Source organism: Daucus carota, chromosome 9, assembly GCF_001625215.2.
Source record: "Daucus carota subsp. sativus chromosome 9, DH1 v3.0, whole genome shotgun sequence".
In the NCBI taxonomy this organism is placed as follows: Eukaryota; Viridiplantae; Streptophyta; class Magnoliopsida; order Apiales; family Apiaceae; genus Daucus; species Daucus carota.
In genome coordinates this window covers 31,631,883-31,648,640 of record NC_030389.2, presented here as the reverse complement: position 1 = coordinate 31,648,640, position 16,758 = coordinate 31,631,883, and the positions used below count along the sequence as shown (strand labels likewise).

At 33.0% G+C, this 16,758-nt stretch overlaps 1 protein-coding gene and 1 long non-coding RNA gene across 3 annotated transcripts; both read right to left on the bottom strand.

Moving 5' to 3' along the window:
- Positions 1-1,383: 1,383 nt before the first annotated feature.
- On the bottom strand, positions 1,384-2,397 carry LOC108201452 (uncharacterized). Its single transcript, XM_017369733.1, has one exon. The coding sequence runs from the start codon at positions 2,395-2,397 to the stop codon at positions 1,384-1,386; it is 1,014 nt and encodes a 337-aa protein (XP_017225222.1).
- A 10,631-nt stretch (positions 2,398-13,028) lies between these two features.
- Positions 13,029-15,385, bottom strand: LOC108200597 (uncharacterized). Of its 2 annotated transcripts, XR_010287333.1 has the most exons (4): positions 15,214-15,385; positions 14,467-14,588; positions 14,233-14,338; positions 13,029-13,471 (listed from the first exon to the last, which is right to left on the bottom strand). It is a non-coding gene; the product is annotated as an uncharacterized LOC108200597 (long non-coding RNA). The 2 variants fall into 2 exon arrangements; XR_001802765.2 differs by having other exon boundaries at positions 14,233-14,588.
- Between the last annotated feature and the right edge of the window lie 1,373 nt (positions 15,386-16,758).

Sequence of the window (16,758 nt, the reverse complement as noted above, 5' to 3'; positions counted from 1 at the left end):
TTATAAATTTATAATATTATTTTTAAAGTGAGTCCATTAGTGTATTTTAAAATAATGTTAATGTATTTTGTTTTTTTTTGGAACGCAGGAATATTATATATAATAACGACAAAATTGGGCCTTAGAGCTTACACCAACCTGCTCTAAAGGCCTCCCCTTCCACAAAAGATGAAATTCATAATAATCATAGGACATACCCAAAGGCATGAACTGGATGCAGCCTAACCACATAACTTAACTTAAACTAGATATAGCTTAACTTAATAACATACTTAACTAAAAAACCAGAAGAAAACTAAACCCTAAGCAAGAACACGAGAGGGCTTTGTTTCCTTCTGCCGTCACCAACGTCTAGATGCGGCCACCCATGCCTGGCTGATCAGAACCAACAACCAAACCAGATGCATCCTCCACTTCGTCTTCATCATCAGTGATTTCAATCACTCCCTCCCCCTGCACCTCCTCCTCATCACTTGCCCACAGCCAGTCCTCATACTCCCATTCAGAAAGGGCTTCGAAATCACCCTTGGTAGTTCCCAACCCCATGTCCAAGCTCCAGAGTTCCTTCACCTCCCCAAAAAGCCTCTTAAACACAACCAGACGGTACCTCTGCAGCGGACCAATTTCTGCCAGATAGCGTGCCAAGGCATTCTGTGAGACCTCCACTGGACGCACTATCAGAGTGAGGTTGGGATCACTCTTTCGCTGGTTCAACTACTGAATCACATTTGCATGATTAGGGTCATGAAACCACTTCCACTCATCCCACTCCTTAATGGCTTCAAGGTTGTCAGACTCCAGCTCCACCATATGCTCGTCCTCAATAAATGCTCCCTTGAGCCACACCAACATTGCCCATAGTTCATTGGCCCTCCTGGTCAAGTTCCTGATCGTGCCTGAGTACATTCTGAGAATGGTTCCCTTATGATCTCTGATGACAATGCCTATGCCCGAGTCGTTACCATTAGGGTAGGGCTCTGAAAGGGTGAATGCATGAACATTCACCTTCACAAAACCCTTGAGGGGGAAGACCCAGGCCTTAGGCATTCTTACACAAAAAAACAAGAAGAGAAACTGAAGAAAAGAGCGTAGGAAGAAGTGAATCAAAAACTGGAGCTAATGGCCTGTTAAATAGCCAAATCCCATCCTTTGAGTTTCCCAGCGTAATGATCACTTATGCTGCCCTAGGTTTTAATTGTTGCTACAGCCAATGCATGCATGAACTGAGAGTCGAGTTCCAACGCAAAGATCTTTTAAATCTCTCCCCACGCCACCTCTGAACTTCCCTTATTGGCCTGGGTATGAAGTGGATTGTACAGTCAGCTTCATAGCTTCTCAAGGTAATTATTACTGAGAGAGATTAGTTCCCATATCCGATGCTTATTAACACCAAGCCTGCATCATTTTTTTTCTTTTCCCTCCATCCTTAGCTAGACTATCTGCACCAATTAATTTATCTCGAAACACAAATTGAATTTTAAATCTTTTGTCCTTCACCAGATTTTCCCAATCTTCCAGGATATTTAGAGATTCCTCCTCCTTGTACCCAGCTCTGGCTTTCAAAAATTGCTTCTCCAAAACTTTTGAGTTTGTACATAAGGTGAAGATGCCATGTAGCTGGGAGGACTGAATGATCTGAGTGTATAAAAATAATAATGCCTCCCTTTCTGCCTCCAGTGGACTATTAGCTTTTCCAGGACTTGAAAAAATAAAAATTAAATTGTCCTCCAGGTCTGTTATGCAACATCCTACACCACACCTAACTGAATTATCTGGCAAGAGCTTCCAGGAGCCATCTGAATACCCTATAAAATTTGTGTTACACCAGATAAAATCCCTTCCTTTGTGTTTTTTATTAAAGAGAAGACAAGACCCTCTAGGGTTAACTTTCCACAAAGATTCTAATCCTCTAGCCATTTTCCCAGCTGCCAGTAACCATTCAAAAGCTCTGATCTTTATTAACCAAACCAATTTCTCCTCATTCCAATCTTGTTTGGAGAAAATTCTCTCATTTCTGGCTAGCCAGATTGTCCAAAGCAATGCTATTACTGAGGTGTGCCAAGCCTCTCTGAGTGCTACTCCTTTTAGACATCTGAAGAGTAGGAAGAGATCACCATGTCCATTCATAACATTTCTATTCAAACTCCACCAATCCAAGAAGACTATCCAGACCTTTCTCACTAAATAGCAATTCCAGAAAAGGTGCGCTCTTGATTCCTCCTCAATGCCACACAAGGAACAATTGGGACTGAATTTCAATGGAACCCTGCTATTTAAGACCTTCTGAATTGGGAGAATATCATGCTGATATTTCCAAAGAAATAGAGAGATCTTTGGTGCTATCCTAAGACTCCAAACCTTCCTCCAGTGACTGGTGAAAGAGTCATCTAGCCCCATTATGAGTTTGTATCCCAACCTTGTGGAGTAAGCTTGATCTCTATAGGGCCACTTAATAGCATCATATCCATTTCCCAAAGTAATATTACTGTAGCAGGATAATAGTTCTTCAGCTTGATTTTGCTCCCATTCCCTTAAAGGTCTCCTCCACTTAAAGAGGTTTAGGATATAGCCTTGATAGAGGCAATTCCTTGCACCATGAGTCTTCCCTCAAGAATACTGATTCCCCATTCCTGACTTGCCATCTAATGGTTGAAGTAGCTAAAAAATGACTCCACCAGGACTCCTCCTTTAAAGAACAAATGTCCTTCATTATATAAGAGAGATCCCCTCTATTGGCACAGTCTTCAATCCCTTTGTAAGGTAGAAGACAATACTTGTCTTTAATTACCCTCCACCAACATGAATCTCTATCTTTAAACCACCTCCACCACCACTTAAGAAATAAAGCATGATTCCTTGCCTTTAGATTACCTATGCCAAGACCTCCCTTACATTTAGGCAGACACACTTGTTCCCAATTAATTAGATGCAGCTTTCTCCTATCCTGATCATGTTTGTGACCTATTTCTCCCTAAAAGAATCCCCTCCTAAGCTTATCAATTGAATCTCTTATGCCTTTGGGCATTTTGTATAACTGGAACCAATAGATGAGAATGCTGTTGAAAACTGATTTGATTAATATAGTCCTTCCTGCTTGATTTAAGGAACAACATTTCCATGCTGAGAGCTTGTCCTTACACTTGTCCACCAAAGGGGTCCAGAATACCTTTCTCCTTGGGTTAGATCCTAGCTTGGCCCCTAAGTATGACATGGGCCATTCCCCTAGTCTACATCCAATAATATCTGCCCATGCTTTGCAATTTTCCTTTCCTCCATAAAACAGAGAACTTTTGTCAAAATTAATTTTCAGACCAGACACTAACTGAAGAATTTGCAGAACAGTTTTCAGGTTGCATATGCTCTCAAATTCTGGCTTGAGGAATATGGGTTAATTATTTAATTGGGCACTCACTTCACACCAATATATCATACGGGGCACTCTCGAATTTTCGGTCTAATTTGAAACATCGTTTTCAAAAATTGTATCAGTCTTAAAAATAAAACGTTAAATTCGAAGACAAATCGACAGTTTAAGATGTGTTACTCATAGGGCTTTAACACAGTAGGCTATAGAGATTATGTAGGCACAATTAATTGAATTTCCGCGTCCAAAAAATGGGTAAAATTGATGGCGGAAGAGATGGATTATGAAGAATCCTAATAATCCATATGTAGCCATTTTGTGGACTCAAAAATTCAATTAATCGTACCTACATTATCTCTATAGCCTACTGTGTTAAATCCCCATGACTAACACTTCTCAAATTGTCGATTTATTTTCGAATTTAACATTTTACTTTTAAAACTGATACAATTTCTGAAAACAGTGTTTCAAATGAGACCGAAAATTCGAGAGTGCCCCGGATGATATATTGGTGTGAAGTGAGTGCCCAATTAGATAATTAACCCTGAGGAATATTATTGTATCATCTGCAAACTGAAGGTGAGAAATTGATTCCCCTCCCTATTACCACCTAATTCCTTTAATCAATCCCAGGCTTTCAGCTCTCCTCATCAAGACACTGAAGAACTCACCAGCCAAGTTAAATAATAGAGGAGATAATAGAGGAGATAAAGGGTCCCCTTGTCTTAGACCCCTCTGCATTTCAAATTCTTCAGTTGGGGAGCCATTTACTAGAACAGAGGCTTTCATAGAATTAAAGATGGATCTAATACAACCTATCCATTTTTCCCCAAAACCCATTATCTCTAAGCAGGAGATTAAAAAGTCCCAGTCTACTGAGTCAAAAGCTTTTGCAAAATCCAGTTTCAATATAATTCCATCCAGCTTCTTTGATCTGATCGAGTGAGCTACGTCATTTGCTATTAGTATCCCATCCACTATATGCCTCCCTTTGATGAACCCTGTTTGGGATGGACTAACCAGCTTGTCAATGACCCTTCCCAGCCTATTAGCTAGGACCTTGCAGAGTATCTTCATGGAGCAATTTATCAAGCTGATAGGCCTATAGTCCTTTACAGCACTAGGGTTAATGACTTTAGGAATAAGGGTAATGAATGATGAATTCATGCCCTTTGGTAGTGATCCCGTCTTCTCAAAGCTCTTAATAAACTCCATTACTTTATCCTGGATGGAACCCCAAATCTCTTTGATGACAGCAAAATTAATACCATCGGGACCTGGAGCTTTATTATTAGAACTTTGCCTCAGGGCAAGCAGAACCTCCTCTAGTGAGATAGGGCCATCTAGATCTTCCTTGTCTTGAACAGATAACTTACTAAAGAAATCTTGAGGGATAGAGAATAAATCTTGGATTGGCCTTCTAGAGAATAGGTTCTCAAAGTGATTCTTTAAAATCTCTTTAATACCTTGAACCGAGGAAATCTTCTTACCATCCTTTTCTAGTTGAGTAATTTTGTTCCTGGCCCTCCTCTTTGCCACCACCTGGTGAAAGAATCTTGAGTTTCTGTCCCCTTCCTTTAGCCAACCAATCCGTGATTTTTGCATCATCATACTGTCTGAGATTTTTCTTAAATCTTCCAATTCCAGCTTAATATTTTCAATATCTTCAAGGTTTCCTCCTTCTTCCTCCCTTTTGGATAGCAAATCCTCAGCTTCTTTAATAATGTTAATGTATTTTGGTTGAAAAATATCACATGTTATTTATTAATAATTATATATAATGATATTATATTTTTATATATGTAGCTCGTGTTAAAAGATAACATATATTAGTTAAAAAATAATAATTGTTATATAGATAAGACCGTATTTTGGCCCACGTACTGACTTACCAAACTTTCAATATTTCGACTTTAATAGTATAGTATAGATGCGTATATATTTTTTAAGGTTTGACTTTAGTGTTTGGTATAGTCAAATAGGTCTTATATTTGTTTTATGTTTTGATCTTATATTTGTTTTATGTTTTGATTTGTTTATATTTTGTTTGAAGGCCACTAATTTTGTTTCCCACTAATTATAAAAGTCCGTATAAAAGCCCGCGTATCGACTGATCAAAATTTTAATACTTCGGCTTTAATTGTATAGTATTTTTTAAGGTTTGACTTTAGTTTTGGTATAGTCAAATAGGTATTATATTTGTTTTATGTTTTGGTCGTATATTTGTTTTATATTTTGATTTGTTTATATTTTATTTAAAGCCCCCGTAATTTTGTTTGAAGCCCGTTAATTATAAAAGTCTGTATAAAAGCCCGCATACGTAGCTCGTGTTAAAAGATAACATATTTTAGTTAAAAAGGAATAATTGGTATATAGATAGGATCGTATTTTGGCCCAGGTACCAACTTATCAAACTTTCAATATTTCGAATTTAATAGTATTGTATAGACGCGTATATATTTTTTAAAGTTTGACTTTAGTGTTTGGTATAGTCAAATAGGTCTTATATTTGTTTTATGTTTTGATATTATATTTGTTTTATATTTTGATTTGTTTATATTTTGTTTGAAGGCCACTAATTTTGTTTCCCACTAATTATAAAAATACGTATAAAAGCCCGCGTATCGAGTGATCAAAATTTTAATACTTTGGCTTTAATAGTATAGTATTTTTTAAAGTTTGACTTTAGTTTTGGTATAGTCAAATAGGTTTTATATTTGTTTTATGTTTTGATTTGTTTATATTTTATTTAAAGCCCACTAATTTTGTTTGAAGCCCGCTAATTATAAAAGTCTGTATAAAAGCCCGCGTATCGACCGACCAAACTTTTAATGTTTCGGCTTTAATAGTATAGTATAGTATAGAGCGGTCTGGCCACTTGAGCGGTCCGAACCGGGCCGGGCTGAGTTGACATACGCGGATCGATTTAGTTCTGGTTCGAGTCTTAGCCGATGAACCCGTGAACCGATTTGCGGGTTCATGGGTGGGGCGGTTCATTGTTTTTTTTATTTTATGTTTCTATTCAATTTAATCAAATATTTTTTTTGTAATTTTTTTTAATTTTGTAAATAAAGTAAGTCAAAATAAAATAAAATTCGTTCTGTTTAACAAGCAGAAGCAATAGCCAAGCAGCTGAATTAATTAAACTAGAATAAAATAGTTGATTCGAGTGATTGGTTGATTCGTGAGTGATTCGTTGATTCGTTCGGTAATTTGTCAAAGCTAGCTCCTATTTACTCAGTCTATCCTTAATATCCGTTTTAGTGTTAAGTTATCTTAAATAAAAATATATATTAATTAAACTAGAATAAAATAAAAAAGGACGGTACCTCATATAAATTTTATAATTGAAAAGATATTTTACAAATAATTAGATAGGACTCCTTTCTAAAAAACAAAACAAACCGCATCGATACATAAAAATTAAAACTAGACAAGTTTTAAAATTACAAAAGTAAATTAATATAATTCATTCATTAATTCATTAATTGAGGAGTCCAATGAAGTATCCTTTATCATCCATGGACTCGCGGGCCGTTCGAATTGCGCGAACCGGTCCGTGCTGAGTTGGTTGACTGATTCGTTGATTACTCTTTGATTGATTCGTTGACTGATTCGTTCGGCTCATTCGTTCGTTGGATTTGTTCGAGCTGGAGACTGCACGAGTCGTTTGATTCGTGGGCCGGTTCCGGTTTCCTACAATACTGGTCTCAATAAGACAGTAAGAATCGTATATAGAAAATTTAATGCATCAATTAGTAGAATATATACATCTTGATCTTTATTTTCCATTTTGTTGACAATATCCTCCACCATCAACCCCACAATATGCACCATCTCACCACCAATAAGAGAAATCCATTGAACCCTTATACTTGGGTCGGCATCTAGATCAGAGGCATATAATATGTATTGTTTGTTTAAGTTTTAATCCGATACTAGCAGTAAAGCCGAGTTCGATTCAGATATGAGAGCAAGTATATAAATCAAAATTTGTAACAAACAACATTTAAAATTATATTTCTAATACTTGTTTTGTCCTTTATAATTTTTATATGGAGGATATAAGATTTATAACACGCATTTAAAAATCATAACGAATTAGAATTTTTTAATTATTTATTTGAATTAAAAATTGGTATTTTAATTTTGTAAATAAAATTTAAAAATAAATTAACAAACTATATTTTATGTATATATATATATATGTATATATGTATATATGTATATATATATATATATCACTGTCAAGAGAACCGAGAGAACTCTCCTTACAGCAATTGATTTTTGGATAACATTTATATACTGCCTTTTATTATTTCAATCAGAATATCTTAAAAAATCTATTGACCAAGGACATTTTGGAACACAACAAAAGTGTTATTATTTCGAAATCTTTTAAACATGGCATCTTGCATCTTTTTATCTGCCAATCAAATAATACCATTTATAGATTATTATAGAATCTGGAATCCAAATCTTATATTTTTAACATATATTCTATATTTGGCATTTCTCACAACTCAATCTATCTATCAATAAAAACGTAAGTTAATAAAAATATTAGTTTAGTGTATATAAGAATAGTTGAATTCTAGAGTAGATCTCTTATATTTTTAAATTATTTTAAATTAAATTCCACATTGTTTAAAAATATATATAAGACAATCATATATTATATATGATGGACTAACGAAACACTTAATAACATTATTAGTAGAATCTTAAAGTATTTATTAAAAACTTAATCATATAATCAAAAAACTTATATTAAATTTTATATTGTTAATAGAACCTTTATTACGATATCAATAAAATTATCAAAAAATCTCTGATACACATAAATTATATTAAAAATCTTTCATTATATAGAAATTTTAATGCATCAATTTGTAAAATCTTCAGGAACATGTCACTTAGGAGAGTAGAATCTTCATTATCATTAACATTTCTAAAAATATATTTAGAAATTAAAATCTTAAAAAATAATTAATATTAAAATAGTAGAATTATCAGTGAAACACTTAATAGAATCTCAATATTATCAATGTGACGCTTAGTTGAATATCAATAAAATTTTTAGAATCTTAATTTATTAGAATCTAATACACAATAAAAATATATCATAAATCTTGATTATCAATATAGAAACTTTAATACATCAATAAGTAGAATCTTCATTAATGTATCTCTAAATGATTTTAATTCAAATAAAATTTTAAAAAGATCACATAACAAAACTATATAATATATATGATCAAATAACGACTCATCTAATAAATTTTTTAGTAGAATCTTAATATACATTTAATCACATAATTTAAAAAATGATATTGATTTCTGTATTGTTAATGGAACCTTTATTATAATTTTAATATTGTTATTAAAGAATAAGTATATAATGCATCAATTAGTAGAATCGTATATAGAAAATTAGTAAAGAATAAGAAAATTAGTAGAATATACCTTAATTAAGTATTCTACAATAAAGAATAAGTATTTTTAATGCATCAATTAGTAGAATCGTATATAGAAAATTTAATACATCAATTAATTGAATCGTAAGTAATGTATCATTAAATTTAATTTTATTAAATTAAAATTTACTTTAAAAAACACATAAGAAAATCATATTATATATAGATATACATAATATATTATATATAACCAGCTAAATGAAACACCTAATAAAATATATTTTATTATGGATAAAATGCTTATAAGAATCTTAGTAAAAGAATAAATAATGTAAAGATTTTACAAAACATCTCCGAATATTTTTTACAAAATCTTCTAATATTTTAAATCTTGTACGAAATTTGGAAATAGTAATGAAGATATTTTACTAAGATTCCGTTAAGTGTTTTTTCATATTTTAATTAAGGAAAATGCTAGGGACCCCAAATATTTATCCCAAAAATTTTTCCCAAATGATGTGGCGAAATCTCATTGGTTGCATTCATTCCATAATAATGAGGCCCCCCTGCAGATTCATCGATCACCCAATCAAATTTCGCCACTTGTTAGCCACGTCATTTGGTAACAAATTTTGGGGGAAAAATTTGGGGTCTCTAGCATTGCCCTTTAATTAAAAGAAGAATATGAAAAACATGGAGCATTATATATAACTTTCATATTTCAATTGAGAAAAAATCCAAAAGATATAGAAGCATTAAATCAAAGATACGAAAGATATGAAAGCATTAAATATGAATCTCAATAAATACGGATAAAAAACTTAAAAGAATCTTAGTAAAATAATAAATAATAAAAATATTTTACAAAATATCTCTGAATATTTTTTACAAAGTCTCCAAATATTTTAAATCTTTTACGGAATCTAGAAATAGTAAGTAATGAAAATATTTTACCAATGAATATTTTACTAAGATTCCAATAAGTATTTTTCCATATTTCATTTAAGAGAAGAATATGAAAAATACAAAGCATTATATATAATTTCCATATTTCAATTGAAAAAAATAAAGAAGATATAGAAGCATTAAATCAAAGATATGGAAGATATGAAAGCATTAAATAAGAATCTCAATAAATATGGTAATAAATTGTGATTGATTTCTTGTTTTTTGATGGTACAGAAATACCCTCAGTCTTCGCTAGATTTGATTGATATTATATAGATATTATTTTTAAATAGTATTAAATTGAGATTTGTAATCAACGGTGGATGGAGGAGTTCTCTGGTTCTAGAGCTGTAAACGAACCGAACTGTTCGGTAAGCTCGCTCGGTTCGGTTCGTGTTCGAGTTCGGTAAGCTCGTCCGATAAGCTTACCGAACACGAGTTCGGACAACATTTTCTGTCCGATAAGCTTAACGAACCGAACCGAACTTTTAGGGTGCTCGGTTCGTGTTCGGTTCGTTAAGCTCGTGTTCGTGTTCGGTTCGTTATGCTCGTGTTCGTTCGACAATATATAAAAAATATTTATAATATTATATGTAAATATAATATATAATATTTATATTTAGGTAATAATATTATTTTATAATTGTAGATTTATTTAAAATTGATATTGTATATGTTGTAAATATATAAATAAAATATTTGGGGTAATTTTTTTATTAAATTAATTTGAAAATAACCTGAATATTATTTTAAAATATACATTGTTCGCGAACTGTTCGTGTTCGGTTCGGTTCGACATGTTCGTGAACAGTTCGTGTTCGGTTCGGTTCGTTACCGAACTCGAGTTCGGACATAAAAATTTGTTCGATAAAATTATCGAACATTGTTCGGTTCGTTAAGATTTTGTCCGAGTTCGGTAAGAGTTCGTCCGAGTTCGTCCGAGTTCGGTTCGTTTACAGCTCTATCTGGTTCTCTCGATTATTTGGGTTCTCTCAGGATCCTACCCCTATATATATATATATATATATATATATATATATATATCTTAATATGTGCCAAAAAAGTAAAAAAATTGAAAGAAACAAGAAAATAATAAATATTTACAAATCTAAAATTTTAAGTTAAATCAAAACAATTAGTAATTAAAAAAATATTTACAAAAATCAATCAAAAATTTTACATTTTTTTAAACATTGCTGAGAAGCATATTTATGTTATATCTAACTGGTTTTTCCCTTTCTTGGATGGCGAAAGATGAAACAGAATTTTGCTTATATTGCTCAGCTTTGCCCGCTAAGCAAGCGATTAGTGTGCCTATACTCTTGCAATTGATTAGCAATTCTAACATAAAATGGAAATGGAAATGGAAAACGGTTAGTTGATATTTTAAATCGAAATTCATCCCCCCTCCCTTTCTGCCACGCCATTTCTATAGTCTCCCGGATAATCATAAACTCATCTATTTTAGAATTGCTTCATCTTTACATTCAATTCCGTAATAATAATAATTCTAGGAATTTCGTAATTGATTCTGATCACACTTTAGAAAATTTGCGCTAAGATGCATCTTACTTATACGGTAATTACTTGTCAAGATTACAACAATAATTATTATACTGGGATTAGGGGTCTAACTGAGCCAAACTGTTCATGAGCTATTCGAGCTCGTCTCGTAAAATATTCAAATTCCAATCGGTAATAATCGAGCCGAGCTCGAGCTCGAGCTATTTGAATGTTTTTCCGAATTACCGAGCTCGAGCTTCAAGTTACTTGGCTCGTAATATTCGCGAGCCTTATCTAGACTCTATTATTTTTAATCTTTTATTATAAATTTATATTTATAAAAATATTTAATATTTTATTTATATTTATATATTTAATCGAATTGAACTCGGGCCGAACCATCATATTTCGAGTTTTTGAGATCAATATTTGGTGACTCGATTCGAAATTTCGAGACGAACTCGATCATATCAAACTATTTATGAGCTGATCTTCGAACTTGAAATTAAAGGCTCGGTCGAACTCGAGCCACGAACTTTTTATTCAAGCTCGAGCCGAGCCTAATAGTGTTCGACTCGGCTCGGCTTAATTGCAGCCCTGACTGGAATGTGAATTTCTAAATTTAATTTCTTATTTCTTTATTAAGTATATACTTGACATATACAAAATTAATAAATATATTGAAGGATGAAAACTTAAAGTCCTTCTCTTTCTACAATAATACAAAAATCAAGAACGAACAAAGAAACTTTCTTACTCTTGTCATATACAGGATGTGATACTTTATTTTTTTGGCAACTGGTAATAAATCACTATAAGAAAATACTTTATTTATTTTGAAAACTAGTAATAAATCATTATAAGAAAACTTAAAGTCCTAGCATTCTATAATAATTCTAACGACAATAACGAGCAAAATATTTTCCTACTCTTACTTTATACATGATGTGATATTGTATTTATTTTGACAACTAGCACACTATACCATAGATTGGATATCGCAACCACTCAAGAGAAAATTTCCTCAAAATCATTGCGATTGAAAAAATAAAATCAGTATATTGCAATGCCGAAAAAATCGTTACAATAGAATCAAAATTTCGTTATAAATTTCAGAATGAATATTCTATTGCAATGTTATTAAATATCATTGCAATAGATGTTATTTTTTGGGCAAAAAAAATTGGCGGGCCAGTGAAATTTCAAAAGCGGGATAAATAAAATGTTTTTGCCGGGTTAATCAAAATAAAGCTGATAGAGAAAAAAGAAGACTCATAAACAGACAGTCGACTAAAAGCGGGCAATGGAGAGAGAGAAAACAGAAGGTGACAGAGATAAAAGATCGAAGAAGGCGAGAGAGAGACACTATACCATAGATTGCATTTAGCAACCCCTAAAAATAGTTGCTATATTATAAAAAATCATTGCAATAGCGTCTATTGCAATGATTTTCAAAAAATCGACCGTTAAGTTTGCCTCCGTTGCCATAGGACCCTTTTTGCAATGAATTAACATATGTATTGCAACAAGCTTAAATCATTGCCAGAGCCACATATTGCAACAACTTTTCCTCTATAGCAATGCTATTTAAATCATTGCTTTAATTTGTTCTTTTATTGCAACAAAATTTGCAACACTTTTTTTTGGTTTAAACATTGCCATATAGCACCTGTGGCAACAAATTTTTGTCCTAATGCATTATTATTTAAATGATTTACAATAGCAAAAGCAACCTTTAAGGCAACAGTATAATCATATATTGCAACAGTATGAATAAAAAAAAATTGACATGACCATTACAAAAATATATTATTCCATCATTAAAGATTCATTACAAAAACATCCCGAAAGAAAAACTAATAAAGTTACCCACCACAAATCACACCATGCCTACACAACCACATGCAAGAGTAGGGCCACTGTGTAATTAACTAACATTAATAAAAACAATCCTAAATCTAAAATGTTAAATAAAACACGTCAATATATTATTACACCGAAATTTTTTCCAACAAAAACTCAATAACAAAAGGCTTGTCATAGAGCACCATCTGTTGGGGCTTCTGTGGAAATGAGCAAAGCACCCTCAATTAGATTGTTGAAAGCCTCGAGCAGAGCAGGTTCCTCAACAACAATTTTGGTCGATTATGCCGATTCACATAGTTCTTCGTACCTTGAATGCACCTTCAACAAGATTTGCAACTTCAATAAGCAATTTGAGCCAGATGCCTTTCTTTCCCTGCAATAACACTTGTTAATAAATGACTAACTAAACACTTGATAATATAGAAAGATAGTTTAAATAACAAGAATGTGCAGGAAGAAGGATAATATATTCACTACAGGCAGACCGCGAGACTGAAAAAAGAAAATTGTACTTAAAAATCTTATTGACTCTAGCTGTTGATTAGAGTAATCTATAAAGTATTGTTTGACTTCCTTTTAGCAATTATTATTGTCTCTTTAAGTGTGAATATTCTGGAAATAATCATTGGCCATTGCAATCACACTTTGCAAGTCCTGCATCACACAAACTTCTTCTCATAGGTGGTAATTCTTCTCAACCTATAACACCATTATTTTCAATTACACTCTTGCCACATAGTATTAATTAAACAAAGTATGACTCTCTAGTGGCCCACCAAGAACATTTCAAGTCTGAATTTTAGTTTGTCGCACAGTTTATATAGGCAACACTACCTAGCCATAGCTCCTAAATAGTTTAACTCATCAATTTCCAAGAATGCATTCATCTCTGGCAACAAGTCTGATGTTTTTTCAGAATCAAACTAAGTTATTTTAAGTAAAGTTGGCAAGTAGAACCTCCATGAAATCACATGTTTGAATGTGAATTTAACACCAGCAAGGGAACTATACTTGTCATCTTAGTTCCTTTAAGATCTTAAGAAATCAAATATTGATCTAGCTAATATATATATCAGCAGTGTTAACTAAATGACAAAAAGTTTACATCTTCAAAAAAAATTACATTTTGCATACCTCCATTGAGCCAGAGGACCAGAGGCTTTGAAGCAGGATCGATCTCTGCCTCAATAAAGTAGTAAAAGAGAGTTCTTTTTTTTCTTGTCATCTAGAGTAACATAGCCTGAAAATTGTTGAAACCCAACTTGAGGTTGTCCAGGGAGATTCATAATTCTATCAGAGTGATAAAATAAAGCTTTGATCTCCATGACACAATAAGTGCGAAGAAGAGAGACAGAATAAAAGACTAACTAGTGGTTACCGCAGCCACCTTTCTGCTAACAAGAATAGAAGAGCAGCGTAAATTCTTTCAACTAGTCTTTCTCATACAATGTATCTATGGCTATCGATTGTTATTCTGTCGTCCTTTATGTCTGTAGAAAATAGCAAGAGAGAAACCAACTAAAAAAAGCCATTCATTTAACAGCTAAATGAAACAAAACGAAACAAACTAATTAAACAATTAAATTAACAGCTAAATGAAACGAAACGCAATCTACTTTTTCCCAATTCCAACATGACTGCATAAACACATGCTCGGTGTACTAATTAAGAGGTGCCGTAGCAGAGGCACCCTCACCCCTAAAAAGACACGCATAAACAGACAATGCGACTCTACTAGTCTGAATATGACCCAAAATGAATCAGGATGCGATATCGAAAACCCCACCGGCGATGCCGATAAAACCGACGGCGACCCTGCTGCGGGCACCCTCAAATTCTGGGCCTTCCTCATTTCTTTTTCACCAACTCCCTATTCCTACTTCCTGGACCAACACTCAAATCCCCAAATTAACAACTGAAAAAAAACCCATAAAATAAACTATGAACCCCACAAATTAAGAACATAGATCCTTAGATTAACAAGTGTAAGACCAAATTAACAACAAAAAATCAATTAAAAACATTTACAAACTCAATTAAACACGTATAACACGCCAATTAAACACACATATAAACCCTTACATACTTAGAGCTATTAGGGGAAGAATTTTAAACCTCTATATAGCGTGCTTTCTTCACTCTCTCTAATCTTCTTCTCTCTTTCCTTCTTCCTGCCTCTCTATCGCCATCTCTCTCGTCTGGCTTATTTTCGTCGGTCCGAGTGTTTGTAAGGTGAGGTCAAGAGAGTGTTTGTGAGTGTTTTCCCTATTTTATTTGTTTTGATAAAAGGCCCCCTGTTTTATTTGTTCTGATAAAAGACCCACCAAAATATTTCATACATCCCGCCCTCATATTTTAGTTGGCCCGCCAATTTTTTTGATCCAAAAATATCACCTAGTGCAACGCTCTCTAGTAACATTGCAATAGACGGTTCTTTTTATACTCCTTCCAAAAATTTTAACGAAATTTTGATTCTATTGTAACGATTTTTTCATCATTGCGATATATTGATTTTATTTTTTCAATGGCAACGATTTTGAGAAAATTTTCTTTTGAGTGGTTGCTAAATCCAATCTATGGTATAGTGAGAGAGAGTGATCGAAGAAAGCTGGTAATGGAGGAATCAATCTTCTTTTCCTAATAACTTGAAGTATGTCATGATTTAGATTTGTGTTTAATTGAGTTTGTACATGTTTCTAATTGAATTTGTTTAAGCGTTTAATCGATTATATGTTGTTAATTTGGTATTAGTTTTGTTAAATTAAGGGTTTATGTTCTTAATTAGGTCTTAGTTTTGTTTAATTAGGAGTTCATAATTTGGGGGTTTTGCTTTTTGGTTAATTTAGGGGTTTAATTTATGGCCTAAGCAATGGAGTAATTACTCACCCATGGTAATGGAGTAATTTATCTGCTCTGATTATCTGCTTTGCGTACCATTAGCCTGTTGTCGTGCAAATGGTAAGCTATATGTGGTCCTCTTGATATATTTTTTTGATGATTCCTTTTGATATATTTTCTGATGATTAGAAATTGGCTTTCATTTATCTTTGGTTTTTTAAGGGCATCTGCAGTATTTGATGGCCTTATTTGTTTGATTTTTGTGGACAAAAAAAGAAATGGAAAATGTTACATGCCTGGACATGTTGGTTTCTAAGACCTGAAACGTAACAAGGGTGCCTAATGTTGTATCATTCTTTTAGGGAGGAATTCCACCTATACGGATGGAAATTAATCAAGTGCAAGCAGATAGAAGATCTCCTTAATTGGATTACTGGCACAAGGAACCCTATATGAACATCACTTTTACCAGGAACTCCCCGTTATGACTTCCAGATTGGTTCTGGCAGTCACCCACCTCATCCCCAACCAGTAATATACCCACTCCTTCACAGTAAAATGTTAATGAACAATCTTTAAACAGAATACTTAGTTCTGCTGTTTACCTCCACTCTCTCTGCTAACTCTAGTTTTGGAAATCTTGCAGCTAAGTCCTGGTATGTGATATGATGTGTGGTTTATAATTTTATTTCACTAGATATGGCCTGATCTTTTTGAGAAGGTGAAACTTGGAGGCATAAATGTTATTCAAACTTATATTTTATGCGACATATATATGAATCAGATTTCATCTTTTGCATCCACAGTTTAGGCAAAGTTGAA

Coding starts and splice junctions, on each gene's coding strand:
- LOC108201452 (XM_017369733.1), bottom strand. CDS start 2,397: ATGGGGCTAGATGACTCTTTCACCAGTCACTGGAGGAAGGTTTGGAGT.